This window comes from Artemia sp. Qi Xiang Cuo, chromosome 1 (assembly GCF_049724085.1).
Source record: "Artemia sp. Qi Xiang Cuo chromosome 1, ASM4972408v1, whole genome shotgun sequence".
NCBI lineage: Eukaryota > Metazoa > Arthropoda > Branchiopoda > Anostraca > Artemiidae > Artemia > Artemia sp. Qi Xiang Cuo.
This window is the reverse complement of record NC_142794.1, coordinates 57,124,805-57,147,748: the sequence shown is the minus strand read 5'-3', so window position 1 is coordinate 57,147,748 and position 22,944 is coordinate 57,124,805. Positions and strand designations below refer to the sequence as shown.

The 22,944-nt window shown below is 35.3% G+C and overlaps 1 protein-coding gene across 1 annotated transcript in view; it reads left to right on the top strand.

The window, feature by feature from the left end:
- The first annotated feature begins 12,634 nt into the window (after positions 1-12,634).
- The window catches only part of LOC148956510 (uncharacterized), a 37,899-nt gene continuing 27,589 nt past the window's right edge, over positions 12,635-22,944 (top strand). Inside the window, exons 1-2 of the mRNA XM_089095705.1 lie at positions 12,635-12,881; positions 21,357-22,027. Coding sequence (XP_088951831.1) covers positions 12,727-12,881; positions 21,357-22,027 — 826 coding nt within the window. The 5' untranslated portion in view covers positions 12,635-12,726. The remainder of the gene's footprint in view (positions 12,882-21,356; positions 22,028-22,944) is intronic.

Sequence of the window (22,944 nt, the reverse complement as noted above, 5' to 3'; positions counted from 1 at the left end):
AAAAGATAATCTGTGCTAAAACTATTTGGTTGCCCCTTTGTGGTAAAAGATTTTGTCACAAATTTCAAATAGTCTGCCACTTTGTGGATAGTCTCCCACTATTTATAATATTCCAGCTATTTCCTTCCTGCAATGTTGATTAGAAGTTAGTGCTAGACATATCTATATTTGCTAAAATTTAATCCAAATCCGCCTTTTACAAATCCAGGATAGGCCACTCAGTTAAGTCATAAGTCATACCAATGAGATAGGACAGTAGCAAACCACTTTGCCCCATTTCTTTCTGCTTTTGCAATCATGAATAATAAAAATTTGCACCATTATTCAAAGTAGCTCAAGCTAATGAGAAATATAAACTTGATTGTTTAAACCAAGTTTACACAGAGAAAATGGGAGGAGCTTTTATATGCACCAAGACTTCAGTAGACAAAAATTTTTAATTATGATTATACTTGTTAAATTTCTCTACAGTCGTCCCTGTGAAGTTAACCCACTATGTCAGTCTTTAAAAGAGGATTAAACTGAGGATTTTACTGCAACATTTGGGTCCCTAGAAGAAGTGTCCAAAATACCTGGGAGCAGTGGTGCATCCCCATGAAGAAAAAAAACTTACTTAAATTCTTCAAACTCTGGCAATTGTTCATAAAATGTTCCAGATCATCCCATAACTCCCTACAAAGGGGGCAAGCACATCTACCTCTGAAGCCATCTTGATCATATAAATTTCAGTGTCTCCTATGCAGTGGCACACAATTTGCTTGCACCTGCAACCAACACTTCAGTGCCCTTCACAGTAGGTCCAGTTTCAAATAAAACTCCACTCCATACACTACTTTCATCTGCTAATAAAATCTTAAAGTATTTGACTTCTCAACACCAGTAAGCCAAACCTGAATTTTCTGGTCCCAAAGGTGTAATTTCAACATACCAAGGAAATCATCAGGCTTACAATGAGGACCCTGACCCCCATTCCATGCCCTCGAAAAGCCAACATTATCCAGCTGGGCTTTAACCTATTTTGGCCATGTTGCCTTTTTATGAGAATTCAACATCTCATTATAAGCCACCTTTGCTAGACGGTTTTTAGGCGATCGTAATGTTTATAGCCAAAGTACTAAGAAATTGTGGTGTCCTCCAGGTAGTGTTGTACTTGGTGAAATTGGTCAACGTAAAATTGGGTATTTTAAGTATTTTACCGTAATTTTATGGACCCCCATAAAAATTTGTTATCTTTACCTATTTTACATAATTTACATGTTTTACCGGTATGAAACATATTTTACTGAAAAATTTTCCGATGTCTTGCAATTTTCAGACCACAAAAGCGTAAAGAGGCTGGCAGAAAAAGGATTGAATATGATTTTTTTTTGTGTATGGATATGTTTCCTGGTTTAAAAGGCCTCTATCTGACTTAGGTCTCTTGTTATCAGAACAATAAAGTGCATTATAGTACAGGTAATTATAATTTCAAAATGGAGAAATATTAGCTGAAATAAAATTACAATAGTTCTTTGAAATGTTAAAGACAGAAAGGGCAACAAACAGGATTGACATATGACAAACAAGAAAAAAAAAATTAAATAGCCAAGAAAAACGAGGATAATGTCAGCCAGCAGACAAGAAAGAAGCGAAAATAATAGAGGCCTAACTTTTTGAATTAGCTCTTAATAACTGAATCAAACAAACCAAAAATCAAGCCAGAATAAATGAAAGACTATTCACCAATTAGATTGGGCAAGAATTCTCTGCTTAGTGATTAACTTAGCTTGTATACTGACCTAATTTTTATTAAAAGTAAGGTCAGATGATCTTAAATTAAACCAAAGAAAAAGGTTATTTGAATCCTTTAATTTTAAGTTATTGTAAATTGAGTTTATAGGAATATCTCCAGTATCAAGATCTCTATTTATGGATTTTTTTTAAATTATTTTTTGCCTTCCTAAAAGAATGGGGGAAGCCATTTGCTTCAGATAGTAAAGTTGCCTCATCAAAAAGAACCACATGATCTGGATTTTCAACAATGTGGAGAGCCAAAGCAGAATCATGTTTTTTTATTTTAATTTCACATCTCAGAGAAATCTCTTATTCTTGCCGTCTTTTCCGCGGGAGTCGGCGTTTACCACCCCCTCCCGAAAAATACCCCCGCAGAATATTCCCTTTTAGTTTCCCCTTGGCTAATTCCGTTTTTTTTTAGAAGGGAAATTGCAATTTGTACTCTCCTGTTCAAATCAGGCGCAATCGTATTGCATTACCTATAGTACAGACCCATTAGGGTTCAATGTATTAATATTTGTTCATATATTTTTTCCCAGGGGCACTTCATGTGGAAGGGGTGGTTGAATAAGCTTTGGAGGGGGCTCAGTCAATTTGAAATCAAAAGTTCCAGTGCCTTTTTCTAAGATTTAGCTCGCTTTTCAACCCATTGCTACCAAATGACTTATTATTGACTACAATGTATAAAAGAAATTATTTTTCTAGTTTAGCAACCCCTGTGTTTCAGCGGTTGTTTTGAATTAATCTTTGGATAAATACAGAAGTAGCTCTAAGGGAGAAACGATGGGAGGGTGGAGGTGAAAGTTGAAATATATTCCTCAGGGCAGTATCCAGGACTTTCGTTTTTAGGGGGGGGGGCTTCAGAACAGGCACGGTCACCTCAATCAGAATCTAAGTTGGAAGGACAGGAGCTAGATTTGCAAGCAAATCCTGTTGAAGACAGTCTTAATTACTGTGAAATTGACTGGAATGTTCTGCTATTATGATCCACTGCTTAGTTAACCAAAGTCATCAAAGTGTTAAAATCCTCTTTTTTACTTTATTTTTTACTTTTATAAATAAATGAAAAATAATATGTACTATTATGTGACATGAAGAATGTGGATGAATTCAGCTATTTAATAACGCAATGCTGTTAAGGTAACATTTCTTAGGTTTAAATGTACAATAAAATGACTAACATGATTTTATTCTCAAATAATGGTAAATTTGATTTTTTTTTTCGAAACAAATGATCGAAATCAGGCACTGTCCAAGTGCTGAGGTGTTACCCTAGGCACAAGATTACTAATGGGATAAACTAGGCAGTTAATTTAATTGATTAAACTCTAGAAGAAGGGGCATTACCCTTTTTAAGCCCAGGAAAATCAGAATAGTTAACATATTCATCAAAAGCTGCAAGTGATGCTAAAAAAAAAGGCTCAACTGGTCTTGTAGCTACAGGGCAACTCTAAAACACCAATTTTACCCCGTATTTCCTAGGGAATACCTTATTTTACCTTATTTCACCAATTTTACTTGCCGAGTTTTTATTTTACAGTAATTTTGCAACTCTACCTCCATGTTTCCTACTATAGAAGATGAAAATCTGTCGCTTTTTGATTTTTTGATTCTAAGTAAGCTAATTATGCTAAATTCCTAGTAAAGATTGAGGTTCACTCTCTTACTAGATTCCCGTTAACATAAAGCCAGTCTTTTCCCTGTGTTTGATTTATATGCACAAAAGAAACGGAGCATGGAATCATAGTTGCAGCTATAGCTACAATACAATGTTAAAAGTGAACTTGTTCCTTGTTAGTTAGCAGATACTTAGCAGTCAAGTGGACTTTTTTCCGGAAAATGCTTAGCAGTGAAGCATTCATCTGTCTGTTTCTACCCTAAATAGCAACCTTTAGAGACAGGGTTGTTTGGAAAGACATAAAATGTCCAAAACCACCCCCCAATTGTCATGCCTGGCACTTTCCCATGAGACATCTTGTGACATTAAAGTAACTTGGAAACAATTTAAATAAATGGCGCCCTCATGTCTGCTCTAAAATGTTCCTTTTTGAGTTGCCTTTTTCCTGACAAACTCCTATTGCAAATCTGGCAACTGGGGCCACTCTATTAATTTCAGACAGAAACCCTTGAAAAAAATTCTTACATTGTGAAAAATACTTTTTGCAAAATAATATACAAATGACTGCAGATATCTAGATCCAAACTAGCCTGATTGTAAAAGATGGTGCACCTATCTTGACTTCTTGAGAAGTTTTGCTTAGCCACTAGGGGTTCATACATGACTGTCCAAATCAAACCCGCGCCCACATCAACCCTGACCTCCCCTACACAGCACAGCAACTAACAGACTTTCCAAAAATCAATAATTATCTCCCCTCATCTAATCAGCTCCCATTTTCTCTACCTCCTCCAACCAATTTTCCTTCTAGTCACCTACCTCATCCTCTATACATAATGGCTCTACACCCTCTCCATTTTCCCACAAACCTACAATCTACAACTAGGCCTACTGTTTTTTCTGGAGCTAAATATATTAAGATGAAGCTTTCAAGGAATGTTTTGGTGGATGTTGAATTAAATCAAAACGAACTATGAGCATGCAGATTGTCAAAAGGGTGTAATAGCAATATCTCAGGAACAGCTCACACTATTAAGTTGAAGCTTTCAGGCAATGTCGTTGCGGATTATGAACTAGCCAAACGACACTATGTGTATGCTATGGCTATTACTACAAATGCTGTAAGTAATTAAACGGTACAACGAGAAAGTCTCTTCCCGCCCTTGGTACTGTTTGCTCAGGCAGTAAATCGCTGTCCATTTAATTTTATTTGCACATCTCTTGTCATATTTAGTCTTTTTACCGTCTCTTGTCATATTTAGACTAGTTGATTGAGTCTGTTGATTTTGACTTGAAGTTATCAAGTATGTTGCTGTAGGTTAGGACAGTTAAATTGAAGTTATAAATCATATTGCTTATGTTTATTCAGTACTTGAGAATTTAAAAAGTAAAGTTTCTTATGTACCTGCAGTGCAATTTATAATTAAGTTTTTGTTTCTCGTCTTTGTAATTTGTTCGATTATGTGTAATGTGTTGTAATTTGTTTTTTGTGTGCGTTTTTTCTTTTTTAGTGATACTCCATCTTTTGTACCTTTTTTTGACGGGTAATAAATAAATAAATAAATAAAATAATGAGGCTAAGGGTATTAAGGTAATATTTTTAGGGAATGTTCAGGAGGAGTTTCAATTATTCAACAAAAAAAATATGCATACAGGTTTTCAAAAAGGCATATTAGGGATATCAGAGGCAGCACAGTGCTATCATTTGAACTTTTAAAGGAGCTAATTCGATTTCAAAGTAAAGTTCTAGTGCCATTTTTAATAGTCAAAAGGGATTGGAGGGCAAGCAACCCCATCCCATGTCCATTATTTCTCCAAACACATTTGATCAAAATTTTGAGGTAGCCATTTTGTTCATTATAGTTGAAAGATCCAGTAAATATGTTTCTGGGGGTGTTGAGGATATCAACCCCCCACAGCCCTCAGACCAAGGGTTGTAAGTTATACTGTTTGTCCATTGTTTGTATATAGTATTCATTACTGGGAAATATGGCAAGTTTAACCTTTAGTGTTCCAGAAGACTTAGTATATTTGTCTTTGTATACTGCTACTGCTACAATTACTGATATTTCTGCTACTGTTACTATTACTGCTACGACTTCTACTACTGAGGCTAAGGATAGGAAGTTGAAAATTCCAGAGAATGTTTAGGGGGATGTTAAACTAAATAAAAACACTCGTTACAAGCAGGTTGTTAAAAGGGCGTATCAGCAGTGTCCCAGCAATGGTTTAGGGTATTAATCTGAAACTTTCAGGACATGTTAAGGGGGATCTTAAACTAGGCAAAATGCAAAATGTGTATACTACTACAAGTACTAAGAGTACTACTACTACTAAAATTATTACTACAACTGCTAATATGATGGCTACTACTAGTACTACTGAAGCTAAGGGTATGAAGGTGAAACTTTCAGGGAATGTTGAAGAGGATAGTGAACTGAATTGAAATACGCTATGTGAATGTAGGTTGTTAAAAGGTGGCAACAGCTATAACTCAGGAACAGCTTAGAGTATTAACTTGAAACTTTCAGTGCATGTCAAGGGGATTTCAAACCAACCAAAAGGTACTGTATGCATACTACTCGTACTACTTCTACTACTAATACTAATACTGCTATTAAGGCTATGGGTATTAAGGAGACATTTTCAGAAAATGTTTGTAGGTATGTTAAATTAAATTCAAATACGCTGTATGTATACAAGCTGCCAAATGACCATATCAGCAGTATATCAAGAACGGCTTTGGATTTTAGGTTGACACTTTCAGAGCAAGCTGAGGGGTATGTTTTGCTAATAAAGATGTGTTATGTACAAACTAATACAAATAGTTGTAGTAGTACTCTACTACTGATGTTAGCACTAATATTACTAAGGCTAATGGTATTAATGGGGAACTTTAAGAGACTGTTGATGGGGATATTGTGCTAAATCGAAATATATTATGTTCTATATGTGTATGCTGGTTGCCAATAATACTTCTCAGCAATATCTCAAGAACGACTGAGGGTATTAAGTTGAAACTTCCAGGGCTTCTTCTGTTACTACTTCTGCTCTTACAATTGATCAAAATCTAAAAAGTGTCAGTGCATCCAGGTTGTCAAAATAGCATATTTTGGGAATAGTATTAAGGTTAATTTTCCAGGAAAACTTGAGGAGGGGCAAAACTAAACTAAACAATATAATGTGTGTCCAGATTTTCAAAAGGGCGTATGTTATTAAAAATTGTTGAAAAACTTTCTCCTACTTATAAATAGTAATGCAAACTGTAGAATATTATAGAAAATAAACCGAAAAAATTTAAAATATTCTTTTCTTTTCCAACAAAAAAGAACATGTCAATGAAAAACAAACAGAAATGAATAAAAAAAAACTTATTCCACAAAATAAGTTTTTCAAAGAGAAGTAAAGAGCTACATTAAATAAAAAAAGAATAGAAATAAATTCAAACAATTTTCCAAGTGTAAAACTACAACAAATGAAGATCAATCAAACAGTTTGTGGTAACAAACTGTAAGTAAGGAGCGACTCTGGTCAATAGTAGGCTAACCGAAACTCTAAAAAAGGGAATTTTCATACATGTAGATATATCAAATGAATGGGCTTATTATGATGATTCCAAATATGTAAGATTAATTAAACCTAATGTTACCCATCAAAGGCTACGAGCCTCAGAATATTTGCCTGATTTAGAAAAAAGGGGTAAAAGACCCCCTAATAGTCAAACAATCTTAATGAAAATGAAACTATCATATTCAGCGTGTTAGAAAACCCTACTGTAAAGATTTCAAGCTCCTATATGCAAAAATTTTGAATATTGTATTTTTGGGCTAGAGAAAGATCATGGATGCGTGTTTTTTTGTTTGTTTGTTTTCCCCAGGGTGATTGTATAGGCTATATTGAACCAATGGTCCTAGAATATCGAGAGAGGACTCATTCTAACGGGAATAAAAAGTTCTAGTGTCCTTTTTAAGTGACCAAAAAGATTGGAGGGCTACTGACCCCCCTCCCATGCCCTTTACCCCCTAAAATTGTCCAATCAGATTTTTGAGATAGCCATTTTTTCAGCGTAGCTAAAAGGTTCAATAGCTATGCCTTTTGGAGATAACATGACCCCCCCCCTCAGCCCCTAGGAAAAGTTCTTTAAGTCATTAAGTTTGCCCATTGTTTACTTATAGTATTTGTCATTGGGAAGTATGCATAAATTTTTGGGGTGGGAGGGGAGGGGGTGAATTTTCTGCTAGGGGTATTTTTTATGGGGAGGGAAGTTTCCGGGGGGGGGGGGGTTAAATTTTCAGGGAAAATTTCACACTGGGGAATTTGCAACAAATTTCTATACGAAATTATGTTTATTTGTGTTACTTTCTCTTTCCTGTCTCGATTTTACGTGTGGAGATATTAAGGGTAATTGCCCTGGGTAAATTTTCACTGAGATTGAATTGTCTAAAGGATTTATCCATGGGGAAGGTTTTTCCGTGGAGGTGGAGCCGGATTCCCCGGTATTATTTGAAAAACGAATAGAAATTATTGCATATATAGGAGGGTTGAACCCTCCTCAATACTTCGCTCTTTACGCTAAAGTTTGAATTTTGTCCCAATTCTTTATGAACGACTCCATAAACACAAGGGTCGTTAAATTTGAACAATAAGACGCTTTTTAAAAGTAGGCCTACTTGAAAACTTTTGTGTGAAGAGCGAGGAATTGAGTAGGGGGCAATCCCCTTCATATACGTTATAATTTCTATTAGTTTTAATTTTTAATGTTGCTCCTCACTTTCAGTTAAAAAAAACAGTTTTTTATTTATTTAATGAATAAATGAAACCCAAAACGAGCTGAAATTACAATAGATAACCGAGTGAAGCTCAAAACGAACAGAAACTAAGATGAGTAGGACTGACGCCCCCCATGCCCTTTGAAAACCAGAAAATAATTTCCACTTTTTTGAAAACTACATTTGAAATGTTTTCACTTTTTTAACTTTCATAAATCCAAAATTATTCAGATTTTAAGGAATAAATATCAGTATATGTATATTAAACTGTCAATCTACATTTACTTGTAGTTGTTTTTCAGTAATCTTGGTTATGATGGTGTTAACATTCTTTTTCTGATATTAGGTCTTTGAGAAATAAAAACATTCAGCTCAAAATAAGGGCTGTTTTCAGTAAAGTGCAAGTTATATTCTGATCCTCAGAAGGCATCTGGGGGGGGGGGTGCCAGCCCTACTCATCTGAGTTTTTGCTCTTTTTGAGTTTGACTAGGTTATTTATCGTAGTTTCTCCTCGTTTTGGGATTTCATTTATTTATTGACGGTCATTTTTGGTAGTTTTACTCTTCGAAAACTATTTAAATTTATTTTGCTCATTTTTGGTTTAATTTAAATCTTTACTTTTCTTTGAAAAAACTTGTTTTGTAGAAATTTTTTTTTAATTATTACTACCTAAGCAGGCAGAGATTTCAAGGTAAGATAACATTGGTTTTTGCCTAAGAGGGAAGCAGATCCTGTGAAAGTCATATAAGTGCATAGTTTTGTTGTTAGTTCTCTTCATGGACCAGCTAGGAATTTACTGACACTTAAGATAATATTTATTTCAAAATTTTGTTATGAGCTCTAATAGAGCCAAATTTCTTCCTTGCGTAAAGTTGTAAAAAAAAAAATAAAAAAAAAAAATTGGCAGTGTCTGAGCTGTAGATGACTGGAACTCCCTTTTAAAAACAGTTGTGAAATTGGTAGCCATGAATGGTTTCAAAAAGGGTGTAGACTAATTTTGGAGAGAATATTTATACAGACACGAGTTTTTTGATTTAATTTATTTTGATTTAAAGTATAAAATATAACTTTTAATGAATTCTTTGATATCTTTAAATCAAAATAAATGGCAGTATTAAGAGCAGTGATATTAGGGTGAAAACACCCTGATATTTAAGGTAATTTATACTTTTTGTCAGTTTTAACATTATTTTCATTTAATTATTTTTTAAGATGAAGTAAGAAATGCTATAAAAAATATTTTTTTTAGCAATTTATCTATAAAAATGAGATTTGGAACATATAAATACCCCCCTCCCCAACAATTCTTAAAATGCAGCTTAAATACTAAAAATAAAGGTGTTTTTTCCTTATATTTTACACTATCCACCATGATAAGAACACAGCTGATCCATGAATACTCAAGGTAATCAAACTGTATGGGATACATGCTTAATCTATGCTTAAGCAACGTTGACGTTTCAACTTCGTCAAGGGAGAGACTCTTTGTGCAATTATGGCATACCTACTACTACTACTACTATTACTACTAACAACTCACCGCAGCACCAAGCCGTCCGAGGCCAACACAACTACGCACGCTCCTCTTCTATCCCAATATATTCAAAGCCTCCCTTTTTACACCCTCCCACAAAGTTCCCATTTCCTTTAAATCTTTCTTTATGACGTCCTCCCGCCCTAGATGAAGATAACCTGTTCTCCGCTTAGCCCTAGACAGTTGGCAAAAAAGAACAATCTTCGGCAATCTGTCATCCTTCTTTGCACAACGTATCCTAGCGGCCTCAACCTTTCTTTCATTATAGCCCTAGAGAGCGGTATTGAACCACATTGTTCGCGCAGCCTATTGCTTCAAATACGGTCAGTCCTTCAGCAGAACAATCCTTCAGCAAATTCTCTGGAAAATATCTTGCAAATCTTCATCCGCTTTTCGGAGCGCCCATGCTTCAGAGCCATATTTGACCACTGTCATCGCAGTAGCTTCTAATATTCTAATCTTGGTTTGCAGACTTATCTTCCTATTCTTCCAAATTTTTTTTATCTGTGTAAAAACACCCTGAGCCTTGGCTATTCTACTTTTAACATCTTCAATGCTCCCACAATCTTTACTAATAATACTACCAAGGTAAGTGAAGCTTGATCAATGTGAAAACCAAGGTAAGTGAACCTGATCAATCTTTTCATTACCCAACATTACCTTTTCATCTTTATTTATTCCTAGCCTTAGTGACTTAGTCTTCTTCACATTAATTTTCAAACTTATTATAGCACCGTGAACTCGCAATACCTCTTAAAGCTCATTTATTCTGCTCACACTTTCATCAAGGATGCTTAAATCATCAGCATGACCTAAGTCAAGGAGACTTTTTCCTGCCCATTTGATTCCGTGGTCTCCCATTGCCTTTCCTGTGCTCCTTAAGACAAAGTCCATCAAAATAATCCATATAAAGGGGGATAGAACACAGCCCTGCTTAACTCCTGATTTAATGCAAAACCAGCTGCTAACCTCATTTCCTACCTTAACCGCAGCTGTGTCATTCTCGTACATAGCACTAATCAGTTTAATGTATTTGTCTGGTATGCCATACAAGCATGGGCATAGGGAGGGGGGCAGCTGCCCCCTCCCCCAGACCTTCAAATTTACATTAGATATGGCTGAAAAAGCAGATGGTTGGAAAAGCAGTTGATAAAACTCCGTCACACTATCGACTGCCCCCCCTAGACAATATGCTGTCTACGCCCATGCATACAAGGATAAAACCTTTACTAAAGCTCTTCTATCAACAGACACCAACGCTTGCTCATAATGTATAAAACTGAGGACCAAAGATGTTTGACAACTCAGGCATTTCTCAATTATAAACCTAAGAGTGAAAATTTGGTCGACGCATCTTCTACTTTCTCTAAAACCGCACTGTTCTTCTCTTAAAACTTTGTCTACGGCATCTCTCAGTCTAAAAAGTACCATATTACAAAGTAATTTTCTACCTACAGAATCCAGACTAATGCCTCGATAATTACCGCACTCATTTTTATCACCTTTCTTATAAAGTGGCTTAATTAAGATTTTCCTAAAATCGTTAGGTACTCCCCCTTTTTCAAAAATCATATTCAAAATATTCAGTAACTTATTTTTAACCTCAGAGCCACCATATTTAAGTAACTCATTTACCACCCTACCAGCATCTGGAGCCTTATTATTTCTTAATGCTTTTAGTACTGTTTCTAATTCCTCCTCACAAAACAAATCTTCCTTCACATTCATGGTATCACAAATTTTTTTATTTTCCTCTATACCTTTTCCCGCAACTCTATCTCGGTTCAGCAAATTCTCAAAATGTTCTGCCCATTTCTCATTAATTCTTTCCTTGTCTCTAATTGTGGCCTGTTCCTATCTTTAACCGGGCCAAGTCCGGATTGAGTACTCCCTCTCAATTTATTATGCCAATACAATATTTTACTATTATGCCGTCTAGCTGCATCTTCCAGATCCTCGGCAATTTTACTCATGGTCTCCACTTCACACCTCCTTAGTTTATATTATAATGCTTTCTCCACTTTATTTACATTCCTTTTGTTTTCATGTGATCTATCACTCGCATAATTCTTGTACAAGTCCTTTCTCTTTTCTATTAAACATAAAGCTTTTTCACTAATATTCTTAGCTGCAATCCTAGCTTTCTTCCCTAAGACACCTTCAGCAAACTCACGAATCATTTTTTCTAAAATTATTCCAACCATCTTTCACATTATCAAATTTTAAACTCTTTAAGTTTAGTATTCAACTGTTCCTGGAAATTTTCTCTCAAATTCTCATCCTGGAGTCTACCAACATCATAACTTCCTGGGAGGTAGTTACCCTTCCCAAATTTGAGCTTTAAATTAACCCTTGACACTACTAGATGGTTATCTTTACTTTTAACATCAATAACAGCGCTCCTATATACCTTAGTATCCTGTATTGATCCTGCCAGTCATCGGTGTCCTATAACATAATTAATAAGGTTTGCTGTCTTACCATCACGTGAATACCATGTTAACTTATGAGCCATTTTATGACCAAACACTGTATTGGTTATAACTAGATTGTTATATAACTAGTCTAGTTTTGCTGAAAAAGCTAGTAAATAGTACAGAAAAAGTTATGTTTGATTTAATGTGATTTCCTTTAAAATGTTCGTATAATAAAGGCCTTCGCTCAAACATATGTAAGAATGAGGAATGCCATTATTTCTATAAAATGTCTGTTTATGTAGGCGAGAATTTAAGTGTCTTTTTGTATAATTATCTAGATGCAGTTTTGTCAAGATGGCTGGAGACTTGATCTACCAAACTTTTTCTTTTTATGAAAATATCAATTTTATTGCATCATGAAATTGATTTAGTTTCTAGAAAGCTGACCAGGAAGTAACAAAAACTGCTTTAATAATCGTACAAAAATGGACCAAAGACTTTTATTGTTTTGTTTTTCTTTTAGTGAAAAGAAAAGCTCCTCCTTTTCCAGACTCTGTATTAACCCTTCAGAAAGATGACCCGTTTGAAGAGTTTTCAAAAATTTTGGTCGAAGAAATGCACGGTGAAACGGCGGATTTGGTATTCCACCTTGACGGGGGAGACCTGCGAGGCCACAAACTTGCTTTATGCCCAAAAAGCCCTTTGATTGCTTCTATTACTAGAAATTTTCCACCTGGGTTTGAATTCCATTTTAGCTGCCCAGATGTCAGGTAATTTTCTAGCTCACTTTACTGTACAACTGTGTGTTGCCTAGGTAAAAAACTTGAGAAGAATAGTTTTCAACATGGTTGACTCGTTGAAGTTCAAATGTTTTGGTCACTTTTTCTTACGGATTTATGTTTCGTGCCTATAATACTTTGCAAGAAAGAGGAAACACGGGGCCGCTCCAATCTTAATTAATAAGGCGAAAACCTCCCCCTTCCCCTATCTAGTGACAACAATTACACATATTGCCTATTTTTCCTGTTATTCAATGGCTTAACACGGCCTTATTATGGTTGAACTCCTCATAGTCCTGTGCAGGACTAGCATATAGCAGGATTGTGCATTTTAAAAACATGAACTCTAGCGAATAAATAAATTGAATAGTATTGACACAATGCATTAAAAAGCAGAATCATAAAACACCCCGTTAGTTTCTTTTTTACAAGAGAGCTATCAAAGGAACGTTTGTTTTTGAAGTCACTATATACTCAGAAGTATTTAAACTTTTCAGCACCTAGCCTTTTACCCCCTCCCTCCTGGTCAAGGTGAATATAATAACATTTAATTGGAAGGGAACCGTTTCTGCGTAGAAAAAGCTTTCTTTTTGCGCATAAAGGGGCTGAAGATAAATCTAAAAAGGAATAACATTCCGTCACGTCTAGTTTTAAGTATGAAATACAGAAAATTATCTAAGAATGTTCTAAGCCTTTGGTTTAATGAGTATGTTATTTCAAATTACCCAAGGAGTCATTCCACATGTGTTCATGTACAAGAAATTCTATTGGTTTCTTTGAGTGTCAATTTATTGGATAAAGTTACAAAAAAGTGAAAAAAAAATATCAGACTGGAATTCAGCATATCAAATGGTATCAATTAAGTATCGTTTTATTAAAAATATGACTTGTTGTAATATGATGGTATCCTATTCTATGGATAATAGTAAAAACCTTTGTTCCGTTTCACCAACTTGATTGTGATTGCTACGTTTTACTCATGGGGGGGGGGGGGTAAATTAAATTTATGAACTTCCAGAAATTTCAAAGAAGAAATATGAAAACTTACCGCAATTAAGCAGCCGTTTCGTATAGATATTTTATACTATTCTACATGAGAACATCCCATTCCATGGCTGGTATTTATCCGTGATCCCATATTTTTGGGAAAAGAGCTAAGCAAGGATATATGACCTCTTTACTCAAGGAGTGTTTGTGCATGAGAACGAAGATATCCCTTCAGGATTCACTAAAAAAATGTTTCAGGATAAAAGGTGCTTGGACGTGACTATGCTTTGTGTAAAATTAGGGTTTTGTATTAAATTAAATTTGCTAACAGAAAAAGTTTGGAAAAAAAAAGAAATACAGAATACCATAGGCTCTAGAACCTTACGCTTGTCCAAGGAGCCCGTGACCACACAAAAATAAATTATCTAGGTTTGACACTGCACATTCAAGCATAAAATATAGATAATAATATTATTACATGGTAGTAATAATAGAATTATAGAATTAACTATAATAATAGTAAGGGGAAATGTGAATAAACACTATAGGGCTAATAAGAAATCATGAAAACAAAAACGAAAAAAGACAAGCAAAAAAAATAAATAAATAATGATTCTGGAGAACAAACTATAATGCAAACTCCATTATTAGATGCAATGACTGTATAATTTTCTCTTGAAATATTTTTGAATAGCATCCGTATTCCTATTATCATTATCAAGCGTATTATGTCTTTTACAACCTTTATAAATTCAAGAAGATCCAAACCAGTGGATTGCAATCGAATTGCACAAAATTCAAACTCCCACCTGCGAAAATTCTGTGATGAATAAGGGAGAAAACCGCTAAACGCTAATGATAAAAAATCACGCAAACCATAAGCTTGTTGAGTATTTAAATTTTTCACCTTTGTCCCGAATTGATTCACCGGCTTAAGGAGATACGTTTTATGTATAAGGAGACGACTTGCATTATTTCGACATTATTCGTTTAATTGTTGTAGGGAAAGTACCCTTCTAAATACTGAAACAGTTGCATAAGTTAAAAATACAAGGTTCTTAGGATACAAAAAGAAAATATTTTTTTTAATTTAATTTTTACACTTCCTAAATTTCTCGATCATTTTCAACTAACCATCCTAACATGATCCTTGAAAGACCAAATTAAAGACCAAAAACTTGTACAGAGCAAATTAAATGGAACTTTGATTGTAGACAAAAACAAAGTGAGCGTTGGTAAGTATATCGGCCAATCCGCTTCATTTCAGTCTCTTGGTTATCCACTTTCGGGATTTAGGGCCTACGGTCTGATCAGTCCGAGTCGTATTTATAGCGACAGTGACTGAAAGTGGCAGGTGGTTATAATCACGCTCATCCTGATCAACTTAAAAGTCGCCAATACAGACATCGGAAAATATAATACAGTGGTTGATATCCGACAATAAGCCATTATTATGTATTTGGTCTTTGTCCAAAATTCGAAAGCCATTAGCTAGCAATTCCAAGAATAATTCGATCCGTGCTGAGGTAGAGTTACCTCTTCAAACTTCATATGGCTCAACAAAATCCAATCGAATCCGTTGTTACGCGCACGATTTCTTAAACTTTGTTGCAGAGGAAAAGGATCTTTGGTCGCAAAGGTGATATACATTGACGGAAACTAGGGTTGCAAGATAGATTGCAATGAAGCAATCACTTTCACGATAACACACGGGGATAGCAAGGCTAGGCTTAGTTAAAAAACAAAAAAAAAAAAAAAAAAAAAAAAAAAAAAACAGGTCAGCCTGCTTGAGGGTCTCCAGGAGGTTTTGCGGGCACTTCTACTAAAAAATAAGTGTTTATTGCTCCTGCTAAGGGATTTTAAGCTTACCGAGGGCAAGAGGTGTTCTTGTGTAAACAAAATGTCAAAATTAGGCAGCTTCTCGTTCAAAGAATTGTCCTTATCCTTCATCCAGTTAATGGTGAACGATGATATAGAAAATTCAATTTTAACAGTCATTTTCTTGGCGGACCAGAACATTTAGCCATTGTATCATGAAGAATTTGGCCACTTTGATCAAAATGTTGCCCACTTTGATCAAAATGTTCACTTTGATTCGTTTTTTCGCTTACATTTGAGTCACGCGGAGGGTACTGAAATTAATTTTGCCCCAGGCACCACCAACCCTGGGAATGACTGATGAATCATAAATGCTAATTGCTACTGGTTGAAACGCTAATGGCTAAACGCATTAATACACAGGTGTGCAAAAAAGAATAATGTAAAAATCACGCAAACCATAAGCTTGTTGAGTATTTAAATTTTTCACCTTTGTCCCGAATTGATTCACCGGCTTAAGGAGATACGTTTTATGTATAAGGAGACGACTTGCATTATTTCGACATTATTCGTTTAATTGTTGTAGGGAAAGTACCCTTCTAAATACTGAAACAGTTGCATAAGTTAGAAATACAAGGTTCTTAGGATACACAAAGAAAATATTTTTTTAAATTTAATTTTTACACTTCCTAAATTTCTCGATCATTTTCAACTAACCATCCTAACATGCTCCTTGAAAGACCCACCTTCATCTACCATAACACCTGAATATTTTACAGATGTAACTGATGATATCATGACATTTTCTATTGTTATCCCTGTATCCAAGAGTAAAAACGCATAAAAAAGCTTGTTAAATTTACCTTAACTGTCAATTCTTAAACAAAGGTTTAATTTAACCCTTAGCCAAGAATTTACAAGTTCCAGCGAATTCGCTAGTAGTTTTTTTTAATAAAATTGCAGTTTTACTGGGACCAAAATTGTAATATTTCAACCGAAAGGGTGTAGATGTGTTTGTTTATTGGTTTACCGTGTCAACAAGAAGAAATGTGTTTCCAGGAATTGATCAATGAAAGTCCTTATAAACACCAAAAAAATAGAGGACACATATCTAATCCTTGTTGAATTCTAAATAACGTATTCCTAGAGCCAGACAAATAATCGTACAACGTTATATATTAACTCCTATTTGATAGAAAACACTTCAAAAACTAAAAAACATATTCCCACTGATTCCACATGTGGAGAGTTAAAGTAGAAGATTGAAGTTTAAGTAGAAGTAGATTTAAGAAGAAAAAGAAGACTACCACATCATGCTCTAATGTCCTGCGTATCACCAGTATTAAAAATGGGCGCAAACCTGACAGAAAAAGAATGAAATGATCAGAATAAGTTGAGTAAAGTCTAGCCAAGGCCTTACGAAAATATCGGCAACGATTTTGGACAATTATAGCACAACCTTGCTTTAAGTTATTCTTAATGCCTAAAAGGGCCTAGAACGGATAGCTGATACAGAGAAGTAAATACTGACCCCAAGCCAACACAACACAGGAACTAGCTTAACTGAAAAAGAACCGCCCCTCAGATCATTTCAGCGTTCGGCACTAAAAATTAAATCTTCTTACTTCTCAGCTTTAGTCATTAGGCCAGTATTTTCAAACAGGTTATAAACAAACTGGGTTGACTTGACAAGGCTAGATTTTGAACGGTTGATAAGTAACAGATCATCTGTAGGCCTATATGCAATATAAGACAAATTAGCTAGGTCCGTAAGAAACGAAGGAAAAATAATAGTTAACACAGGATATAAACAAGCATTAAAAAAATATGACACCCTCCTCCCCCTGTCTAAGTCAAGAACGAATGGGGAAGTCACCAAAAAAGTTATTTACTGACCGGAGTCGAATATAAAAGTAGCATACCAAAAACTAAGAACAAATATAACAGATGAACTCGCTCTAAGCTGGATAAGAGAATATCACAATTGGCTATGCCAAACCGAGTCAAAAGCTTTTGAAACATCTAACGCGCGTAAATGCACTTACGATCCATCTTTTTATGCTTGAAATAACAAAGGAGTAAGAGTTTTATGTGCATGCTGGTAACAATTTAAACAATATATGGTTTAAACTCAAATCCATTCGACACATAATCATTTTTTGGAACAATTTCAGGAAGCAGGACATATTCAAACACTGAAGCTCAACAAGCAAGTCACTGTAATATACCTATATAAAGCATAATCAGTTGGATCTTTCCCACGTTTAAGAATCGAATTGACAATCCGACACAAAGAAGAATCCGGCACCAAAGACGTACATAAATTTGAAATAATAACTGCTAGTGATGAATCAAATCTTTAGAATCAGTATGAAGGTGAAAAACACTTATATCATCAATATTCCACGATTTTCACTTTAAATTCTTAACATAACCAATAACAAGATTAATAGGTACAGGAGGCACATGGCCTTGCGAAATCCTTGAAGTTAACTCAAAAGAACAAAGACTAGTAAACTGAGAGTGAACCGCATAGTTCATAATATTGAAAATCTTGTTATAATAATTAATCCAAAAGGCAATAGGGATCCGACCAGCAGTATAAGTTGACTCAAATTTGCGACATTAATCCATTGTTTTCACTGACTAGAAATCTTCGGAAATTTAGCACCGTTATACGGAGATAACCCTTAAATTTTAAATTTGTTTCCTGTTTTATGTCGAACAAGCGGTCCCTTAGTGGGCGGCCACACAGTGGCTAAATTCTAAGCCACAATTTTGCTGTATTTTTTATAGTTTTTTAACGTGGGTCAGGTTTCCATACTAAGCTTCTAGTCCTGAGCTTAAAAAAGCAAAGTGGGACATCCACTTCTTCAGCATTTTTCAGACATAACACGATCTGGCTGTAATATATATTAAGCTGAATTCGATCCTGAGAGGATATAGCACTTGTACAGAGCAAATTAAATCGAACTTTGATTGTAGACAAAAACAAAGTGAGCGTTGGTAAGTATAGCGGTCAATCCGCTTCATTTCAGTCTCTTAGTTATCCACTTTCGGGATTTAGGACCTACGGTCTGATCAGTCCGAGTCGTATTTATAGCGACAGTGACTGAAAGTGGCAGGTGGTTATAATCACGCTCATCCTGATCAACTTAAAAGTCGCCAATACAGACATCGGAAAATATAATACAGTGGTTGATATCCGACAATAAGCCATTATTATGTATTTGGTCTTTGTCCAAAATTCGAAAGCCATTAGCTAGCAATTCCAAGAATAATTCGATCCGTGCTGAGGTAGAGTTACCTCTTCAAACTTCATATGGCTCAACAAAATCCAATCGAATCCGTTGTTACGCGCACGATTTCTTAAACTTTGTTGCAGAGGAAAAGGATCTTTGGTCGCAAAGGTGATATACATTGACGGAAACTAGGGTTGCAAGATAGATTGCAATGAAGCAATCACTTTCACGATAACACGCGGGGATAGCAAGGCTTAGTTAAAAAACAAAACAAGAAAGAACAAAAAAAAAAAAAAAAAAAAAAAAACAGGTCAGCCTGCTTGAGGGTCTCCAGGAGGTTTTGCGGGCACTTCTACTAAAAAATAAGTGTTTATTGCTCCTGCTAAGGGATTTTAAGCTTACCGAGGGCAAGAGGTGTTCTTGTGTAAACAAAATGTCAAAATTAGGCAGCTTCTCGTTCAAAGAATTGTCCTTATCCTTCATCCAGTTAATGGTGAACGATGATATAGAAAATTCAATTTTAACAGTCATTTTCTTGGCGGACCAGAACATTTAGCCATTGCATCATGAAGAATTTGGCCACTTTGATCAAAATGTTCTTACTTTGATCAAAATGTTCACTTTGATTCGTTTTTTCGCTTACATTTGAGTCGGGAGGAGGGTACTGAAATTAATTTTGCCCCAGGTACCACCAACCCTGGGAATGACTGTTGCTACATATTCTTCTTTTTTGTTGCTCGGGTGCTTTTTGTAAGGAGAGAAATTTAGAATTGCGACCAAGAACAGCTGAACAAAAATTGCTATAGGCTTCATTCTTATTTTTGTGGCTTTTGATACCTTTTATGAACCTCAAATTTCCTCATTGGATGGTTTATGTAAAGTTGAATATTCTCAAACTTCACATTGTAGCCGTTACTAATCATACTTAAAATGTTAGTGCTATAAGTATGTTGTTAGTGCTTGCGATTTCATTCATTGTGGACTGGATGTTTTCTTAAAGTGAAACAATATGTACTCTAGTGATTTATATACCTCAGTAACATAGAGTAATGCAGATACAATTACTATATCTTGTGATTTGTTATCAGTTGAATGCTTCTAATTTTGTTTGGCAGGGGGGGTGAGGGGTGGGGTTGATAGCCTATTTTTTGTAAAGCTAAAAGTCCTTACATTTCACTTTGAAACCTATAATTTATTTTATGTATAATTGTAATGACTTTGTTTTATTTTTTGTTCGGCTTTTGTTGTTTTAGTGCTTTCTGTGAAACTGGAATTTATCATTTTTTATTTATTTTGATGCAAAGCGGGGCCCTGGGGGCATCACTGTTATTGCTTAAATTGAATAATTTTCTGATGGATTAACTCACTGATTAAACTTAAAACGACTTACTTTTAATAATTTAGTACCGATATCTAAATGATCCTGACCTGAAGGAGACAAAAAAATATGTGTGTATACGAGGTTTGGTAAGAGGGTGGGGATTGGACACCAGAACCCTGCTTTGAGATGTATATTTTTACCTATTAGAAATCCTTGCATGGTTCTAATTTTAATAAGATTTAGTATGTCCACCTCTACTAAAATTCATTTATAATATTTGCTTTTTAAATTTGCTGTTTGTGCTATTTGGTGCCTCTGCCCCTAGGGAGACACGCGTCATTTCGTCCTTGAATGTAAATTTTGGAGTTTTCCCAACAATTCTGACTAAAAACTATTTTGAAATTTCAATCTGAATATGCCTGTAGCCGCAGGGGTACTAAGAGGATAAAAGGGGGTTTATGCAGCCTCTCTTCCTTTTTTTTTTTTACTTAAATAGGGCACCATATTTAAGCATTTTACGATCAAATGAGCCCTCCTTTAGTAGTCTACGATCATTTATCCAAATTGATGAGGCCGTGAAGAAACAAAGAAAATGAAAAATGAAAAACTCTCTTTATTAGCATCGATTTTCTTGATATCATAAGGTGTTTTTTTTTTGTTTATAGTAAAAATAAGTTTTTTAGGTCAGGGCTATGTCGAAAATTAGAGCAGATGATAAAGGACAGTTTTTCTAGTCTTCCTAACAAAAGGAAGACGAAGAAAGAGAAAGATTTTAAGCTTATTTGTCGTTTGTTAACGGATAATAAACTAACAATTTTTGTATATCCTAAGCCAACCTCTTAGCAAAGATCCGCTCGCTCCAAAAATGAAGCACCGGCAGCAACAATCAGTTAAAGGCAGTAGAATGAAGCACATAGTTATTTTTACTTAAGTTCTTGTCTTGCCTTCCTTGTGACCGGCTCTTTGGTGGTGAGTAAACTTTCTCCAATTGGCGAAGCTCCCATTCATGAGTAGAGGATGACATTACGAGGGATGCATTTGACTTCTTGTAGCTCTTAATATTGAATTCATGCATAACTTATAGTTTTTTTTCTTTAGTGCCAGCATGTTTCGCCACATAGTCGACTTGATATATTTGGGCAAAACTCATATCTCCTTTTCAAAGATAGAAGAATTTAAAGCAGTGGCCAAGACGTTTATGATATCACTTGAGGAAACAAATATTACTAAAGATGAAGAGGAAGAAGATATTTATACTGTACCTGTACTGGTCTTTGAAAGGTTTTTGGGTGAAGCAGAGCCAAAACGTAAGAGAGGGCGCCCGAAGAGGTCAGAAGTACCTATTGAGGCTATTGATGCTCATAGACCTAGCATGGATGAAGAAGAATGTAAAGGACCGTCAACTAGAAAAAAAGTGATCGATTTTAGATCAATGGAGATGCTTGACTATCAATCAGTCTATACCATCAATCCAAGTGATGTAAAAATAACTATTGGGGATGAAGGTGTACAGAATGATTCTGATTATGAACCGTTTTGTAGTCCAGCACCAGCTCCTGAGCTTGAATACAATTATGATCAGGAGCTAATCGATGAAGATGTTGATAGTCGAGGTTATGGCGTGCCCCTTGAAGATTTGCCTGCTGATGATGATAACGACTCTGATTGGAATGAAAAAGAAGAAGGTCCTGAAGATGAAAGTAGCACTGACGAAGATTTTGACCCGTCACAGGCAGGAAGCAGTACAAAAACACCAAGGAAGAGAAAAGGTAATATACAGTTTTTTAGTCAAAAATGTATTCAGTATGAATATTTGGTTTAACTCCTTGCTGTTATTAAACTCCAAGATTGGCTTTTGACTTAAACCTGAGGCAAAGTTTTTCTGGCTTCAACATTTTTGCTAAACGAAAAATATATAGTGGTCCAATCTAAAAATAAACTCGTTTTCCAGGGTTTTTTAATGTCCTTGAGCTGCCTCCGTTTATTTTCGGAAGTTTGCGTGTGAAAGACACTTTTGTAAGAATTCTTATTTGGGAAGCCAAAAATATACGACTGGTTTGTATTAGAAAAATAGGAAACTGTTGAGAGAAATTGTAATATTATCAAACCTCAGAGGAAAGGACTGCTTGAAGCCCCCCCCCTCCTATGCATGAGCCTTCCCAATGAATCTTGAGTTTAGTAAATATTAACCATTGACCTTTTTTACTTCTTAAAAAATTTCAAGCCTGATTCCGAATATGTGCAAAAAGGAAATATTAAACCTTTGTATACCTGAAACCGATATAACTTTTAATTTTACTTCGTTTTCTTTAGGTTTTGCAAAGAAGACAAGAGACTTAAAAATCAATTATGAACCCAGCTCCACTAATCAGTGTGGTTCAGTATGCTTGAGTTACTGTTCCATTAATCAAGGTACATGTCTAGGATGTTTAAGACATAATAATAATGTCTAAGATTTCGTCAAGACCAAGTCAGTACTTACTTGTTTCATGTTTTGCACCTGTTGAAACTTAGACTTCACTTTTTTGTTTGCTGATTCGGGAATTTTGCGCATTGTTGGACTGGAGCCAGGTCTTCGTTTTTGCACAGAGTCAATCCTCAGCTTGGACTACCTTTGTTTTTCAGCGATTCAGAACTTAAATAACTTTTGCACTGAGCCAGTCTGCCGATTTGAATGGTTCGTTCT